This window comes from Anguilla rostrata, chromosome 17 (assembly GCF_018555375.3).
Source record: "Anguilla rostrata isolate EN2019 chromosome 17, ASM1855537v3, whole genome shotgun sequence".
NCBI lineage: Eukaryota > Metazoa > Chordata > Actinopteri > Anguilliformes > Anguillidae > Anguilla > Anguilla rostrata.
This window is the reverse complement of record NC_057949.1, coordinates 10,503,740-10,517,973: the sequence shown is the minus strand read 5'-3', so window position 1 is coordinate 10,517,973 and position 14,234 is coordinate 10,503,740. Positions and strand designations below refer to the sequence as shown.

The following is a 14,234-nucleotide window of genomic DNA, read 5'->3' as shown; positions in this document are numbered from 1 at the left end:
CTGAACAATATAGTGCCCATTATTTCATCAACTGTGAACATACCTCCTGACACAACTACCACACAGTGGAAAGAAAAAAAATGAACCCCAATCAAGGGGGATATTTTACCACAAAGAGGCAGATAACTACTATTAAAAAGTATATGCAGTACAATTCATATTCATTTAGATTTTCCAGGGAAGAGAAATACATACCAATGAAAAAAATCTACAAATATAATTATACAACTGGGATAAAACACAGTTGAGTGGAGGATATGAAGGGATATTTATTCATTTGTATAACACTAATATTTTATATTGTAGATATTTTATACCATTTTCAGTGAACCCCTGGTCCCCCTAAACCTCCTCAGACTGAGCTTCTGCCACTTTCTTCAGCAGATCCTTCTTCAGGGGGCCCTGGTGGTCAGAATGGGGGGGGTCAGGATTTTGTCAAAAACAATGTGTGCTCTGGACTGCTTTTTTGAGTTCCGCCAGAAGTGTTCTGTATTTGCTTAGCAGACAACTTATCTTGAGCAATTCACACAGCTCTTAAATTTTTTTTTAACGTACTATCCATTGATATAGCTGGATATTTTAAACTAAAGAAGTTCAGGTTAAGTGCCTTGCTAAGGGCAGTGCCCCAGTGAGTGACGCAGTTATCGCTGGCTGCAGACTTGGCCACAAACCCCCTCCCTTGTGCAGGAGGAGGCTCCAAAGAGGGCATTGAAGGGCAGTTTGAGTAGAAGGGAACTGGGCGGCGGTTTGAGTAAAAGGGGGCGGGGTTTGGCTCACAGGGGAGGAGGCTCCAGAGAGGGCTGGGTGGCGGTTATGGTGAAAAGGGGCTGGGTGGCGGTTATGGTGAAAGGGGGCTGGGTGGCGGTTGGGAGGGGCGTGAATAAGGTGAAAGGGGGCCAGACGATGATTGGGTTACTCACCATGAAAGCCAGTTTCTCCTGGGCTGTCTGGAAGCGACCGTGACCAAACTTGGAGGTGGTGTCAATGAACTTGAGCTCGATGGCCTCCTTGGACTTGCGGCTGGTGTGTACCAGGAGGGACTGTGGCACAGACACAGTCAGACACACACACACACACACACACACACACACACACATAGGCATGTTACTTGGTGTAACTGATCACACAATGTGTATTTTGGCTCACTGGAGATTAAAAAAAAAAAAAACCCACTAAAACTCAATTTCCAAAACTCTAATGGCTAATAACTTTAGATAAACTGCAGCACCTTCTATTACTCTACCAGTTAATGGAGAAGCATCATCCATAGAAACAAACTAGAATAAATGTGTAATGGCTCTAAAGTTTCATCCGGGGAGCTGTACCTTCCTGAGGGTGATGACACGTTTCCTAGTGCCCATGACACAGCCCTTCAGCATGATGAAGTCATTGTTTACATCGCCATACTGAGGAAACCCACCCTAAAGTCAGAAAACAGCACAATGAGAGAGGAGGAGAGGAGAAAAGAATGAGCGAAGAACAGGAGAGAGGGAAAAATAGTCAATCAGAATTACTGATGTGCAATGCTGATTTTAAAAAATGTATTGGTAGTCTGCATATGTTCTCTATAGTCACTGAGCTTTACAGCATGTGCATAGGCTCATAAGGTGAGTTCAGTACATCCAGATGATGTACAGATCAGTGAATCCATGCACTTGAACAGTGCCTTAACAGGATGAGCCACCCAGCAGCCCTGGTCTGTTTATAGAAATAAAATAAAACAAAATAGTTTAGTAGTTTCAAGCAAATGTAATCACAGGAAATGTCTGAATTTGTGACTGAATTTGATGAGATAGATTTGTAAATGTTCGATATAACCAACCAAACACTTTCCCTGGGTTCTGGTTATTCTTGTTACCACTGATATATTCCTGATATATTCTTCTAACTCTGACTATGTTCTGGATCCTGATATGAGTGTACTGTAATGAAACTTTGTTAGAATAGAATAATTTAACCTTGCATTTGTGCCAAACAGAAACAATGTAAACATTTTGTTTACATTGCATTTGTGTGTTTACATTCTGTTCATGACACTAGAAGGCACAGACATCACAGTCTGTCTTTACCGCTGACTTCTTCTTAACTCAATTTAATTAACTCTGATCCAGATAATCTCTCTGTCCTCTGGGCCTGCCCAAACAGACTGTGCCTGCTTGGGTTTATACTGTTCTTTAGAAGTCACATTTTAGCTCCTGCAGTTCCAGTACCATGGGGGTGATGGTCTTCTGTGTTGTGTCGTAGTTGGTGGAGGCATTGTTGTGGACCACTTTGCCGTCCTGAACATGGACTCCTTTCCCGATACGATAGATCTAGGAACAGGAGAAAAAACATTTTAAAATGCAGTTCAAAATTACAAAGTAATCAGACAACAGAATATTTAAACCGGCACTCTGCTTATCTGGCATTGGACCTGGAGCCGGGAGACTCAATCCTCATATAATGACAGGAATAAAATATCCATTGATATGTCAATGCATGAAAGTACTTGAATAAGAGACTTGAATAAGGTCAAATTGACCAAAATGCGTGTTACCGCACACCACATTAACAAGACAAGCAGTCTCCCCAAACACGTTCATTCAAAAAAAACTGAACAAGTGACACTGTTTCAGTAACTCAGAAGACAGAGTTACAGAATTATATTACATTACAGGCATCTGGCAGACGCTTTTATCCAGAACCACTTGATAAGACAAGTGCATGAATTGGGGTTTAAGAGTGACAGTAACCCAAGAGGTGGGAGGTTAGGCCACAAATGTGAAAACCTAGGATTGACTGTGCACTAGTTAAGCCTATTAGAGAAAAAGCAAATGTTGCTCATTTATGGAGAGAGGTCTGTGCAATAGTAATTCACAGTTTAGTGGCAGAAACAGCAGCTGGAAGCAGCACACAGAGTGTACAGTACAGTACACCGTCAATGCGGTGAGGTTATGGCCAGGGCGCTACATTATTTATCACATCACATTATGCACAGGCTCAGCAGACGCAGCTCCCCGGAGTCGCCTGCGTAGCTTCCTGGTTTTACATGCTAACGTTTGGCACCAGACAGCTGGATATTTGCTGAAGCCACTGAATCGAGCGACGTGGGCGCTGGGGCATGACAGCTGTGCCCCGCCCGGGATTACAAACTGCAGCCAACAAGTTACAGGATAGAATCATTGACTGTGCTTTCCTCTCATCATAGCAATGTAGCCCAGGCTGCTACACTGTGTCTAAAGCATGTGCAGTCCCCAGAGAAATACTTTCCACACTAAGAGCACTGCAGCGTGCTACAGGAGAGCTAGCACTGATCTCACACCGGTAACCTGCAGGCACTCAGAATAGATAGGGGCAACTTTGGCACAATGACAAAGCCATGGACGTATGTTTTAGGTTAAAAGACTGTGCTTGTAGTGAGCAGCCTTACCAACTGAGCCACATGGGAGACCATGAGTTTATCTATTACGGATTGTTAAATCTGTCATCTGAGCTTATCTCACTGTAGTCACCAGGGGGCGCCCATGCTGCTGCAGCTACACCTTCCGCGAGATCAGCTTGAATCGATTAAACGCAACACTGTGTCTGTGTGGGTGTGGTGGTGCAGAGTCAGACCTTCTTATTGATCTCAGTGCGATGGTGGTAGCCCTTCTGGCCAGCGCGGGCAATGGTGTAGCCCACGCGGGCGGGGTGCCACGCACCAATACACGCCACTTTCCGCAGGCCCTTATGAGTCTTCCTAGGCAGTTTCTTAGTGCGCCAGCGACTGGTCACCCCTGGGAAAACACACAGAATCGATCAGGTTGGCCTTCGGATGACTGGTCACCCCTGGGGTAACGGAGAATGGATCAGTCCGGCTGTCAGACAGCTGGTGGACCCCTGAAGAAATGTACAAAATGGATCAGTCTGGCCTTCAGGCAACCTGTCACCCCTGGGGAAAGACATAAAAATGAATCAACCTGAACATGGACAGCCGGTCATGCCTGAGGAAACAGAATGAATCAGCCTTGTGGCTGATAGGTTCTTCCAGCGGCAGTACCTGGGATGAACCACGGGGGTAAAAATAGAGCTTTCCCTTCAACCCAGTGAATCTTTGTCAATGACTGTGTACACAAGGGGGCACTGCATGACAAAAACTAGACCCAGCACTGCCCTGGCACTGAAACAGAGGACGTCCCAGTGTGGGTGACGCATAATAAAAGCTTTGTGTGGCTGCCGAACCTTTCATGCCGTGGCCCTTGGTGACTCCGATGATGTCGATCATCTCGTCCTGAGAGAAGACGCTGGTGACGGGGACAGGCTGCTCCAGCTTCTCCCTGACCCAGTCCACCTTCTCCGCCACACTGCCTCCGTTCAGCTGCACCTCCATCACATGGGCTTTCTTCTGCCTGAGAGGCAGCAGGCGCATCTGCAGAAAGGCACAATTACACACATATGAATGCACTCAATTTAGACAAACACACACAATTACACATGTACATATGAACGCACAAATTTACACACATATGTTTGCACTCAAAATGACACACATACATAAACGCATACAATTACACACATACATAAACACATACAATTACACACATACATATAAATGCAAAAATATTTACACACATGTATTACACATGTACATACATGCACACACTCATAGATGTGCATACACGTGCTCATACATGTACGTACACACATTCCTACGTGAGCACATCTGCACAATCATAAACAGCCCTTCACAGCCACACCAGCTCTCTCCCTCTCTCTAGCTCAGCCCATTAGCCACCGCTAATACTCACCTGCTTAGACAGGAACAAGCGAGAGAGCACAAACTGCATTATCTCCTTCACTGCATTCATTACTCATAATCCACTCATAATCAGTTTTATATACTATACCATTGACATATACTATGTCAAACTCCAGGCCACGGCATCTACAGGTATTTCCGTTGTCCTTTCACTCAGCAGCCAATAAGGCCTTGAGAACAAGATGTGTGGTCTCTTTAGCCAATCAATGACTCAGATAAATCACTCCTACACTGTCTACTGACAGTGGCCGCAGTGCCTGCTGAAACCCAGCAGACACTGCGGCCCTCCAGGACTGGAGTTTGACACCCCTGCTATAGACTATACAAGGTTTTACTTCAATATAGGCTTCAATGGCTTATTTTCTTCCAAACAGAACTACACACTTCACAACACAGATGACGGAGTGTGAGGTTGAGTAATTTCATTATTAAGTTCTAAGCTGAGGCATGTTTCTAAATGTAGGTTTTGCCAGCGGGATTATTTTTAAACTGCCATTTGTAACCCCATACCCCCATGTTCAGAGGGCAGATATGCAAGATGCAATGGTACACCCCAGGGGATGTATGGGGGACAGACACAGGGGCAGTTTGAATCTTTCGTCTACATGCGGTCATAAACTCAGTGCGAGTCCTGAAAGTTTCAGATGACCCAGATGGTTTTTGTGTTCAATGAAGGATGTTATCATTATTTACAAATGTTTACTGATGATCTTTACAATAGCTGGCATAGGGGCATTTGGGGGTTTGCAGTCTATAGGAAGAAAATACACTTCAAGTAACTCCAAAGCAGCTTGTATGGGTAGTTCAATATCAATTCGTTTTGGAACTATTCCCTGTGGTACATGCAATCTGAGAGCATTGTACTCAAGGAAAGGAGTGTATAATATACAAAATTATATTTATGTTTATAATAGTGAATAAATGCTATAACCGAATCACTGCAACATCACTGTACACGTGGCTTGGGAGTCATTTACAGTGCATTCTTTCTGGGACAATCAAAAGCATACAGTAAACCTGAAATAATACCACAAACCCCCAGAAGGTTAATTATCCAATAAACACAGCATCCAATTGAAGTTTCAAATCAAACTGCTCCACGAGGAGCAATTGAAGTAAATGGAGTTGATCATCTGGTTAGTCTAGTCTACCTGTGAGTGGACAATGACGCGGATCACAGAGCAGTACTTCTTCATGGCAGCAAAGTCCTTCTCCAGCTGTTTCTTGCCGGTCTCATCCTGCCACTTCTTAGAGTACTTGGTGAAGGCCTTCTTCTTGCTCTTATACCTGAGACACACATTCATAAGGGCGACGATGGTTACACAGTCTTCAATATTTCAAATAAAGTGACCAGGTGGTGGTGTGTCCATTAAGCAGCAGAATGCATTTATGGCAATAAGCTAATAACAATTTATTATTTTATTTTTTTTACAATTTCATGAACCTAATTTGAAAAAATGTTAAAATACATTTTAAAAATACAGTCTGCCCCCATATATGGTTCCAACTTGAAGGAGTGAACTGTTTTTCTCTCTCTGCCGTGACTCTCGGACACACGCACCAGTTCTTGTAGAAGCGGCGTTTGCACTCGTCGCTGATGTGCTCGGCGAAGATGGTCTTAAAAGCTCGCAGACCGCGGATGGTATCAATGTACCCCACCACTCCCACCACTATGATGGGGGGCGTCTCCAGGATGGTCACCGCCTCAACCTCCTCTCTTTTCGATACCTCTATTGGTCAGCAGGAAGAAAAGGGGGAAGGTTACAGGGCATAGCATCCTATCAGCTCTCTCGCTCACTGAAGGTCAAAGGCACCCCTTCCACTGACACAGCTCTCAAGCCCACATCCCACTGGTTAAAAGCCAGAAGACCTTTCAACAAGTCACTAAGGATTCCTATTCTCATGTTATGGCCCCCAAAAATGACCTACCCCCAGGACCCACTCCCCCACAATAAAACTGCTGACACCTTTATCCAACAATCATTCCAGGCTGCAATGCAGTGGCGATTTAACACACTAGCACATGGAGACATGTTTTAATTATGATTCAATTAAATGACAGATCTATACAAGACATGCAGGTATTTAGTAAAACATAAAAATTTTATAAGTAGCCTTCATACATAGGTTGTACTATTAATATGTGAAAACCAGACATTTTAAAGTAAGAAAAAGTACTTATTGAAACAAGTGAATGTGAATGCAATCTAAATATTCCTGCGAGTGAATGATTCCTTCCTGGGGGTGCCGTAGTTTTTGGGAGCCCCCGTGCTGAGTTTCCTCTGCTGTGCGGGGACGGGACGGGACGGGACGGGACGGGACGGGGCGGGACGTACTCATGGCAGTGCGGTGCATCTCGCGCAGGGTGTGGGTCATGCCGGCCTTGTACCCCAGGAAGGCGGTGAGGTGCACGGGCTTGGAGGGGTCGTCCTTGGGCCAGCTGCGCACCCTCCCCCGGTGCTTGCGGCTCCGCTTGTGGGGCAGGAAGCCCATGTGACCGTGCCGGGGGGCGTGGAACTTCCGGTGAGACTGTGGGTGGAGAGGGGAATGAAACGCACGCGCGCACGCACACGCACACACAAACATTGCAGGGGCTGAATTTCCACAACTGCACTAGTGCTTCCGTGGTACCTTCTCAGTACCTTAAGCCTGTGCTTTTGGCCCCCCTTGGTCCTCATTGGGCCAGCTGGAGAAAAGGGGCGTGGTCACAGTTATAAAGGCCCACTTGTTATAAAACACACGGAAGTTAATGATCACCTTTCAATGGGAGTATGATGTGAACATAAAGGAGGGATTCTTGGTGACATCAGCACCCTACATTTAACCTATGTGCTCATCCTCTTCGATGCTAGTCAGTTCGAGAGACCAGAAGCTTGGCTATAATTCACATTCGGATTCAATTTCTCTAATAACGTTTCTTCAGTTTCCCTGAATGTTTAAGACCGCATCTGAAAGTGAAAGGCGGAGGTTGCCGTCTCCACTCCCAGCTGTGAGTGATCAGGGAACAGAGGACTTGTTCCACACGCTAAGACCCGCCCACACAATTCCCAGAGTGTCAGGCTTCGGTTTCAGCTCAGGGTCCATGGAGAGAAACAGATGCTTGGTTGTGCTAAAAGGCAGTATAAATTAAATCTTCTTCATTCTTTGAACCAAAAGATTCTTTAAACTTTGTCAGTATTTCTCTCATCTGGGTTGAGTCGTGATGGTCATATTGTAAGGTCTAAGGGTCAACTCTCAGTTTAAAAAAATCGTAATACAACAAATGCATATACTTACACTCATCAACAATATATGAAGATAGTACTGATTAACCAATGAGGTAAAAGAAGAAAGAATGGAAAAAAGAGTGGGCCAATCAGAATGCGGTATAAGAGAGCAGAATATGAGCGTGCATAAGTACAGTCAACAGCGTACATACTGTCTGAGTCAGTTAACATATGAAACACACTTTACTGTAGCAAAGTGCTATCAGAACAGGGCTGATTGCAGGAGAGTTTCCACACTAAACTTAGAGAGAGGAAGACCTGTCATCAGTACCAGAAACAGTCAAACATCACAAAAGATATTAACACCATAAACTTGTCGCATTTTGAATTCTGTCCAGCACATTTTAATTCAGTTACTTTGTCGAATGTTGAGGTCATTGTCAATTATATGGACCTTTTCAATGATTGGTTGAATCATTTGAGTATTCTGAGCATAATATGTGATTCTCAATCAGATAGAGAACAGTGTCAGAAATATCTGAGGCTGTGGTCTGTGGGCAAAGTTTGCAGTCCCTCCTCCAGCTATCAGTAGTTTGTAAATGACCTGGCGGTCATCCAGGTGTTGGAACCTCGTGAGAAATGCCAGGCCGCCATTTCCCCCGCTCCTCGTGGCGACACGTGGGAGACCTCAGACAAAAACAGCCACCTTTTCTGCCCTTTCCCTCTCAATGACTGACCCAGGATCAGAATCAAACTTCACATTTAATGTTAGGATCGTGGCTGTGGGTGCTGCTGGCTGATCTCTGACACACCGACAAGGGAAGTACGTATCCGGGTGCCACAACACATCGCTATATCATCAGAAAACATGACCGCCGTTAGTCACACATCAGCATACGTGTAAACGCCATACGCACACACTGAGAACCTCAGAGAGAGGTGACCGGACACGGAAACCCTGTGAAAGACACAAATCACACAGGAAAGACGGAGAGACACTGACCATGGCTGTGCGCAGCGCTGGGGGGGTGCAGCAGAAAGAGACAGGAGCAAGTGCAGACCTGGGGGTTGTACTTAAGATGATACTCCGTTTAAAGACTCTAATTTAGCTGCTGGCCCAGTTAGGGGCCCGTATTCATTTACAAACAGGGAAAAGGTTGCCAAGTAGTGACACGAGCGTTTGACTCCTGCAGTGGTGCTGGGCAAGGGGGTGAAGCCCAAATGGTAGAATGACTCAGTTTGGGGGGTTTGGGGGAGGGGGTAAAGCAGGTCATCCGAATGAATGAAGGGGAGCAATATGTCAGTAACAGGTGCTGGGTGGAAAGGATTTCGCTAACAAATCAGACAGGACACAAAATGCCCTTCGTGGACAGGGCGTGTGTTTTGGTCATTTCTAGAACGTACTGTTTTCCCCTGTCTATACTGTAGGATTAAAGTAATCTGTGTGACTGCAGTGCGACAGTATATTGAAATACCATTGCTCATACTGGCATATGTTTCATGCACATTGTATTATATCACATAAAATCAATATTAATATTAGTCAACATATTTTATATGAAACCATGGGGAGGATTTTCCCCCTCTGGGCCCTGAAGTGCACTGCATGTATCTTACTATTGCTCCTTTGAAGACATATGACCCCCAGGGCCAGGTCAAATATACTGCTATGGATTGACTTCCTCCATTTGGACACGCACATTATAATAGAGTTTTCTGATTCACAGAATGTCTACTAAATATATGTTTACACACAGCATAATCTGTACTCAAGACTAGGCAATGCAATATCTGTAATATGCAAAAGCTCCATAGACAATATAATTTACAAACTGGAATTTTAATCCAGCATTATGGAATTACATTTTAAGCATAATTTAAAACTGCTTTTAAAAAACTGGAATGTGGACCCTAGCTGCCAAACTCAAAAGAAAATTTAATTTAGTTAAAATTTCAAAATTCATGCTTAAAGATGTGGACTACACTACCCTTGTATCCGCACGTGCTCATAGAGAAATCAGATACATTTTCCTTTCGTATTTCATTTTATTTAAAGTTGTTTCTCCCACATTACAATTATATTTGTGCAAATACAACTAAAAACATTTCAGGAAAATATTCCTAAATTTTTAGTAATTTTAGTAATGTTCATTCCTTGTTCGCCAGGATTTTGCGATCAAGCAAGGCACAGGCAAAGATTGTACAGTTCTTTTCCATAATCGGCTTAGACTGACATCTAATGGTACACAACAGAATTACACTAATACGACAAGCAGAGATCCAATTTCACCCAGAAGACACCTCTCTGTATACCGTTCTACTGTAGTACTATAGTTCCGGTAACTGTTGGCCTCACTGAGAGATTATAAAGTTCCGGCATTGGCCGGTAACATTGAAAAATCCCCAAAGGCAGGACATGATTTCCATCTTTAAAAACTTGTTATTGCAGAGAAGAGAACCTGTGACACAAGCATCCGGTAACCTTTCACCTTTGAACTTTAAAATAAAAAACATTGTTAAAATAAAATAAAACGGTATATACTAAGAGTAACAAATGTATCAGTAAAATTATTTAATTTACGCATAGTTACCCAATGTGAAATAATGTCCCGGGCCTGATCTTAATTTTAACATGATTTGACCTTTACGTTTGTGTTATTTGAACCGCGCAGGCGCAACTTGAGCAAGAGCGTCTGAGGTCGAATTGAGGAGAATTTAATTTTTCTTTCAAATAAAATAAAGATGCCAAGTGATTATGATAAAGACGCGTACCCAGAGCCTCCTCGACGTACGCCGGTGGTAGACAAACAGACGACTCTTCCCAACCCTGCGCTGATTTTGACTAAATTGTTCTACTACTCGGTGGACCTTCCTGTCTCCACATTCAAAGGTACGTTAGCGCTAGCTTTCTATGTAATGCTACGATAACTTTAGCCAGTAGCCACTTATAGTAAAATTGTGAAACGTATTGCATGCTAGCTGGCTTGGTAGTAGTGCAAATTAAGATGTTGCTTATAGAGGACATTTTATACTTTTTTCAGAAATATTTCAACCTAATATTATAACTTTGATTATGTTTATGCTACCTGGCATAACATAGCTAATTATTGAGGCAAGTCGGAAGGTAGCTAGGCCACTATGCTACTACCGTTAGCTATATAACTGTTAATGGTTGTACTGTAACTTGGTTTAGTGTTGTTGCGCACGGTTAGTTTATAGTTAGCAGTCTTAATACAAAATAGCTAACTTGCTTTATGCATGCATGCTAACTTTTGCGAAATAAATTTCGTGACGCTTGCTAGTTATCGACACAACGGTCATTGTGCATGTAGTAGACTAGTAGCTAGATAAGTAGTCACCTGTCGGACGGCTAGGGATGTTAATGGCTGCGTTGCAAGCTAGTAACGTTATACATTGCACTGGCAGGAAACGTAATGTGGCTTACCTATTCTTCTGGTAAATTGTGGATGCATGGCAATATTGTTGCCAGTTTCTTGAGGCAGAAAAGTTGGAATATCTCTGGAATATTTTAGGCTTTGTGGACAGCTTGCACGAGAAGAACAAGTACTACTACTACCACCGGCAGTACCGCCGCGTTCCCGAGCTGACCGAATGCCAGTTTGGAGACTACCTTTGCTACTATGAGGCGGAGATGCAGTGGCGGAGAGACCAGTAAGTGAGGCTCGAAGCGATATGGCCTTTGTCTTCTGCTGCTAAATGTTAGAAAGCTTTTCATGGAAGATGTACTGCGCATGATGGAGGTAAACATGTACAAGTCAAGGTATGCTAACAGAAGAAAGGGATTTGATCATATATATTTTTAAAGCTTTGAGTCACCCTCCCAATTGTGTAAGGCTCTGTTAGACAAATCGCAGTTCCTTAAAGGCTGAGAACTGCTAGGTTTCCACCCTCCCTTTACCTGGGAGTCAGGTGTGAAGACAATCTGGCCAATCGGTAGCCCTATTTGTTAATTACCTGAAAAAAAAGAAAATCAGGGCCAGACTTGTATTTGAGGACCAGCTTTGAGTATCCATGGTGTAAGCCAGTGGTCTCAAACTCATTATCATGGAGGGGTGTGTGTATGCAGGTTTTCATTCCAACCAATTAATGCTGCCTTAATTGAGTCCAATTACTCATTTAGCCATATGCATTTAACAGCATTGAAGCACAGAATATAAGCACGTTTTTATTTAGACAATGCGGGTCACCATAGATGTCGGGTCACCATTATGTGCAAACCTGCACACCTAATTCAGCAAATAATTGAACTAATTATATAATCAAGATCTGAGGCTGGAATAAAAACCTGCATACACACGGCCCTCCGTGCACTGAGTTTGAGACCACTGAAGTAAAGTGTACAGCAAAGCGGATTGGGGCTGCTTTGTGTTCACAATGCACAAGTTAAGTGGACCTCCAAAAGAACCACAAATGAACCTTGCTGAGACCACCCCCTGAAATGCAATGAACCAAGTGAAAAAACACCCTTGTGTGTCGACGATGTGACATCCATACGACACACAAGTCCAGTGGTTTCACTCTTGCCCTTGAAGATTTGCAGAAATTAGGTCTGCTGTTGGTTTTTGTTTTCACATCAAATCGGTGCCTAATGCAGATTCATTGCCAGAGATGAGTTAACTGTAATGAGTCCAATAATATTTAGTCATATGTGTTGAAGTTGGCAAGAATACTAAGCCCAAGTTCTCATAGACAGAGCAGGTCACAACAGTCTCCCCATTTGACAAATCTGATGGTCATTTCTGGAATAACTCATGAATCCTTTCATGAAAAATGGTTGAAATTTATTTTTGTGCATTTTATCAACTCTTCTTTAGCTAAATATGTACCAGGAATATAACTTGTAGGAACCATGCCAGTTTCACCACGGTATTTAGAATGTAAAGCTCAGTTTAAGGCCAGGGTGAAAGCCAGGTAGCGGCTCTGTGGCGTTCTGCAGTGAGCAGGGCTGTGTGCTTGCCTCCGCAGCAAAGTGGACCAGGAGATCGTGAAGGTGGTCCAGGAGCGTCTGCGTGCGTGCCAGCAGCGCGAGGGAAACAGCAACCAGCAGAACTGCGCCAAGGAGCTGCAGCAGTTCGCCCAAGTCACCAAGGCCTACCAGTCACGCTGTGAGTGACCCTCACGCTTTCAGTGTAGCTGCAGTGGAGATGGGGACCTTGTTGTGAAAGGGGAGGGGGAGGTGGGGTGAAAGTGGATTGGATTCTTGTTGGGTTCAGGCTGTGACTCTGAGGCATGCTCTGCCCATGAACTGTTGTAAAAGGAGCACGGCCTCATTTCAGTTTGTTCATGTAGCTTCCATCTCTACTGACGGAGCGCTTAACTAGACCTGTTTGTGCTCGGCAGAGATCTATAAACTCACCTTCTCAATAATGCTAAATTACTCAAATACATGTTTTCAGTAACACTACTCTTTTCGGACTCAGTCCTTTAGTTGAATCAGGAGTTTCACTGCTGGGCTAGAACAAAAGACCACTGGTCCTTCTCAGATTACAACCCAACCTAGTGTTCTTGTTACTACAGTGCTGCAACATTGTGAGTGCTTTGTGTTAGTTGGGACCGCACTGGGTTACAAGAATAATTTTGCAACAAGTTATTGGCTACTAGCCGTCCATCACAAGCACGACATCTTTGTTGCAGTGGCCACTTCTCCAATCAGTGTTCTGATATTCTCTCCATTCTGTGTGCACAGACGGTGACCTTGGGGCCTACGGAAGTGCGCGCAAATGTCTGATGAAACAGAAGCACAGGATGATCGAAAGCCAGAAACAAGCTGCCTGACAACCTGAATCGTGTCTGGATTCACATCTGTTCTGTCCCCACGTGAAATTGTAAAATAAAAGGATTTATTGTGAAATTAATCTGTCTGGTTATTCACCTTAACCAAAAGTGCAATCAGAGGCTAAATTATGCTGTACCCACTGCTTCTCTCACCTCTGTGGAGATTTGTGAGAGACACTAATTGAGATACTTATGGCCACGTAGTGAATGTGGACACCCCTTCTAATTAGTGCGTTTGGCTACTTCATTGCTAACGGGTGCATAAAATCAAGCATACAGCCATGCAATCTGCATAGACTAACATTGGCAGTAGAATGGGTTTTCTATAAAACCAACCCTTGCCAAGCTTGCATGTTAGTGAAATGTGAATAATCTCAATATTTTGGTAAATGTTGTGGTAATCAGTTGAAACAGACTTGGTTGAAAGTATCTATGCACACCTATATATATATATA

General features: G+C 43.7%; 2 protein-coding genes across 3 annotated transcripts; one reads left to right on the top strand and one right to left on the bottom strand.

Annotated features, from left to right (window-relative positions):
- Nucleotides 1–244: 244 nt before the first annotated feature.
- Nucleotides 245–11,568, bottom strand: LOC135243032 (large ribosomal subunit protein uL3-like). 2 transcript variants are annotated; one of them, XM_064314485.1, is made up of 10 exons: nucleotides 11,429–11,568; nucleotides 7,114–7,306; nucleotides 6,339–6,507; nucleotides 5,929–6,064; nucleotides 4,201–4,387; nucleotides 3,595–3,755; nucleotides 2,211–2,312; nucleotides 1,326–1,421; nucleotides 921–1,040; nucleotides 245–402 (listed from the first exon to the last, which is right to left on the bottom strand). In XM_064314485.1, the coding sequence occupies exons 2-10, from the start codon at nucleotides 7,268–7,270 to the stop codon at nucleotides 343–345; spliced, it is 1,188 nt and encodes a 395-aa protein (XP_064170555.1). In that variant the 5' UTR covers nucleotides 7,271–7,306; nucleotides 11,429–11,568; the 3' UTR covers nucleotides 245–342. The 2 variants fall into 2 exon arrangements, with proteins under 2 accessions (XP_064170555.1, XP_064170554.1); XM_064314484.1 differs by lacking the exon at nucleotides 11,429–11,568 and adding an exon at nucleotides 8,987–9,140.
- ndufb10 (NADH:ubiquinone oxidoreductase subunit B10) lies at nucleotides 10,637–13,859 on the top strand. Its single transcript, XM_064314488.1, has 4 exons — nucleotides 10,637–10,873; nucleotides 11,517–11,655; nucleotides 12,970–13,109; nucleotides 13,691–13,859. The coding sequence occupies exons 1-4, from the start codon at nucleotides 10,726–10,728 to the stop codon at nucleotides 13,777–13,779; spliced, it is 516 nt and encodes a 171-aa protein (XP_064170558.1). The 5' UTR covers nucleotides 10,637–10,725; the 3' UTR covers nucleotides 13,780–13,859.
- The last annotated feature ends 375 nt before the right edge of the window (nucleotides 13,860–14,234 follow it).

What these genes read in the sequence shown, in the direction of transcription:
- LOC135243032 (XM_064314484.1), bottom strand. An exon ending in CGCCGCTTCTACAAGAACTG is followed by an intron (nt 6,065 to 6,338) that starts GTGCGTGTGTCC and finishes TGTGTGTCTCAG; the next exon opens with GTATAAGAGCAAGAAGAAGG. An exon ending in GCGTCATTGTCCACTCACAG is followed by an intron (nt 4,388 to 5,928) that starts GTAGACTAGACT and finishes GCCTTTCTGCAG; the next exon opens with ATGCGCCTGCTGCCTCTCAG.
- ndufb10 (XM_064314488.1), top strand. Translation starts at nt 10,726, where the DNA reads ATGCCAAGTGATTATGATAAAGACGCGTACCCAGAGCCTCCTCGACGT. An exon ending in TCCTGTCTCCACATTCAAAG is followed by an intron (nt 10,874 to 11,516) that starts GTACGTTAGCGC and finishes GGAATATTTTAG; the next exon opens with GCTTTGTGGACAGCTTGCAC. An exon ending in CAAGGCCTACCAGTCACGCT is followed by an intron (nt 13,110 to 13,690) that starts GTGAGTGACCCT and finishes CTGTGTGCACAG; the next exon opens with ACGGTGACCTTGGGGCCTAC.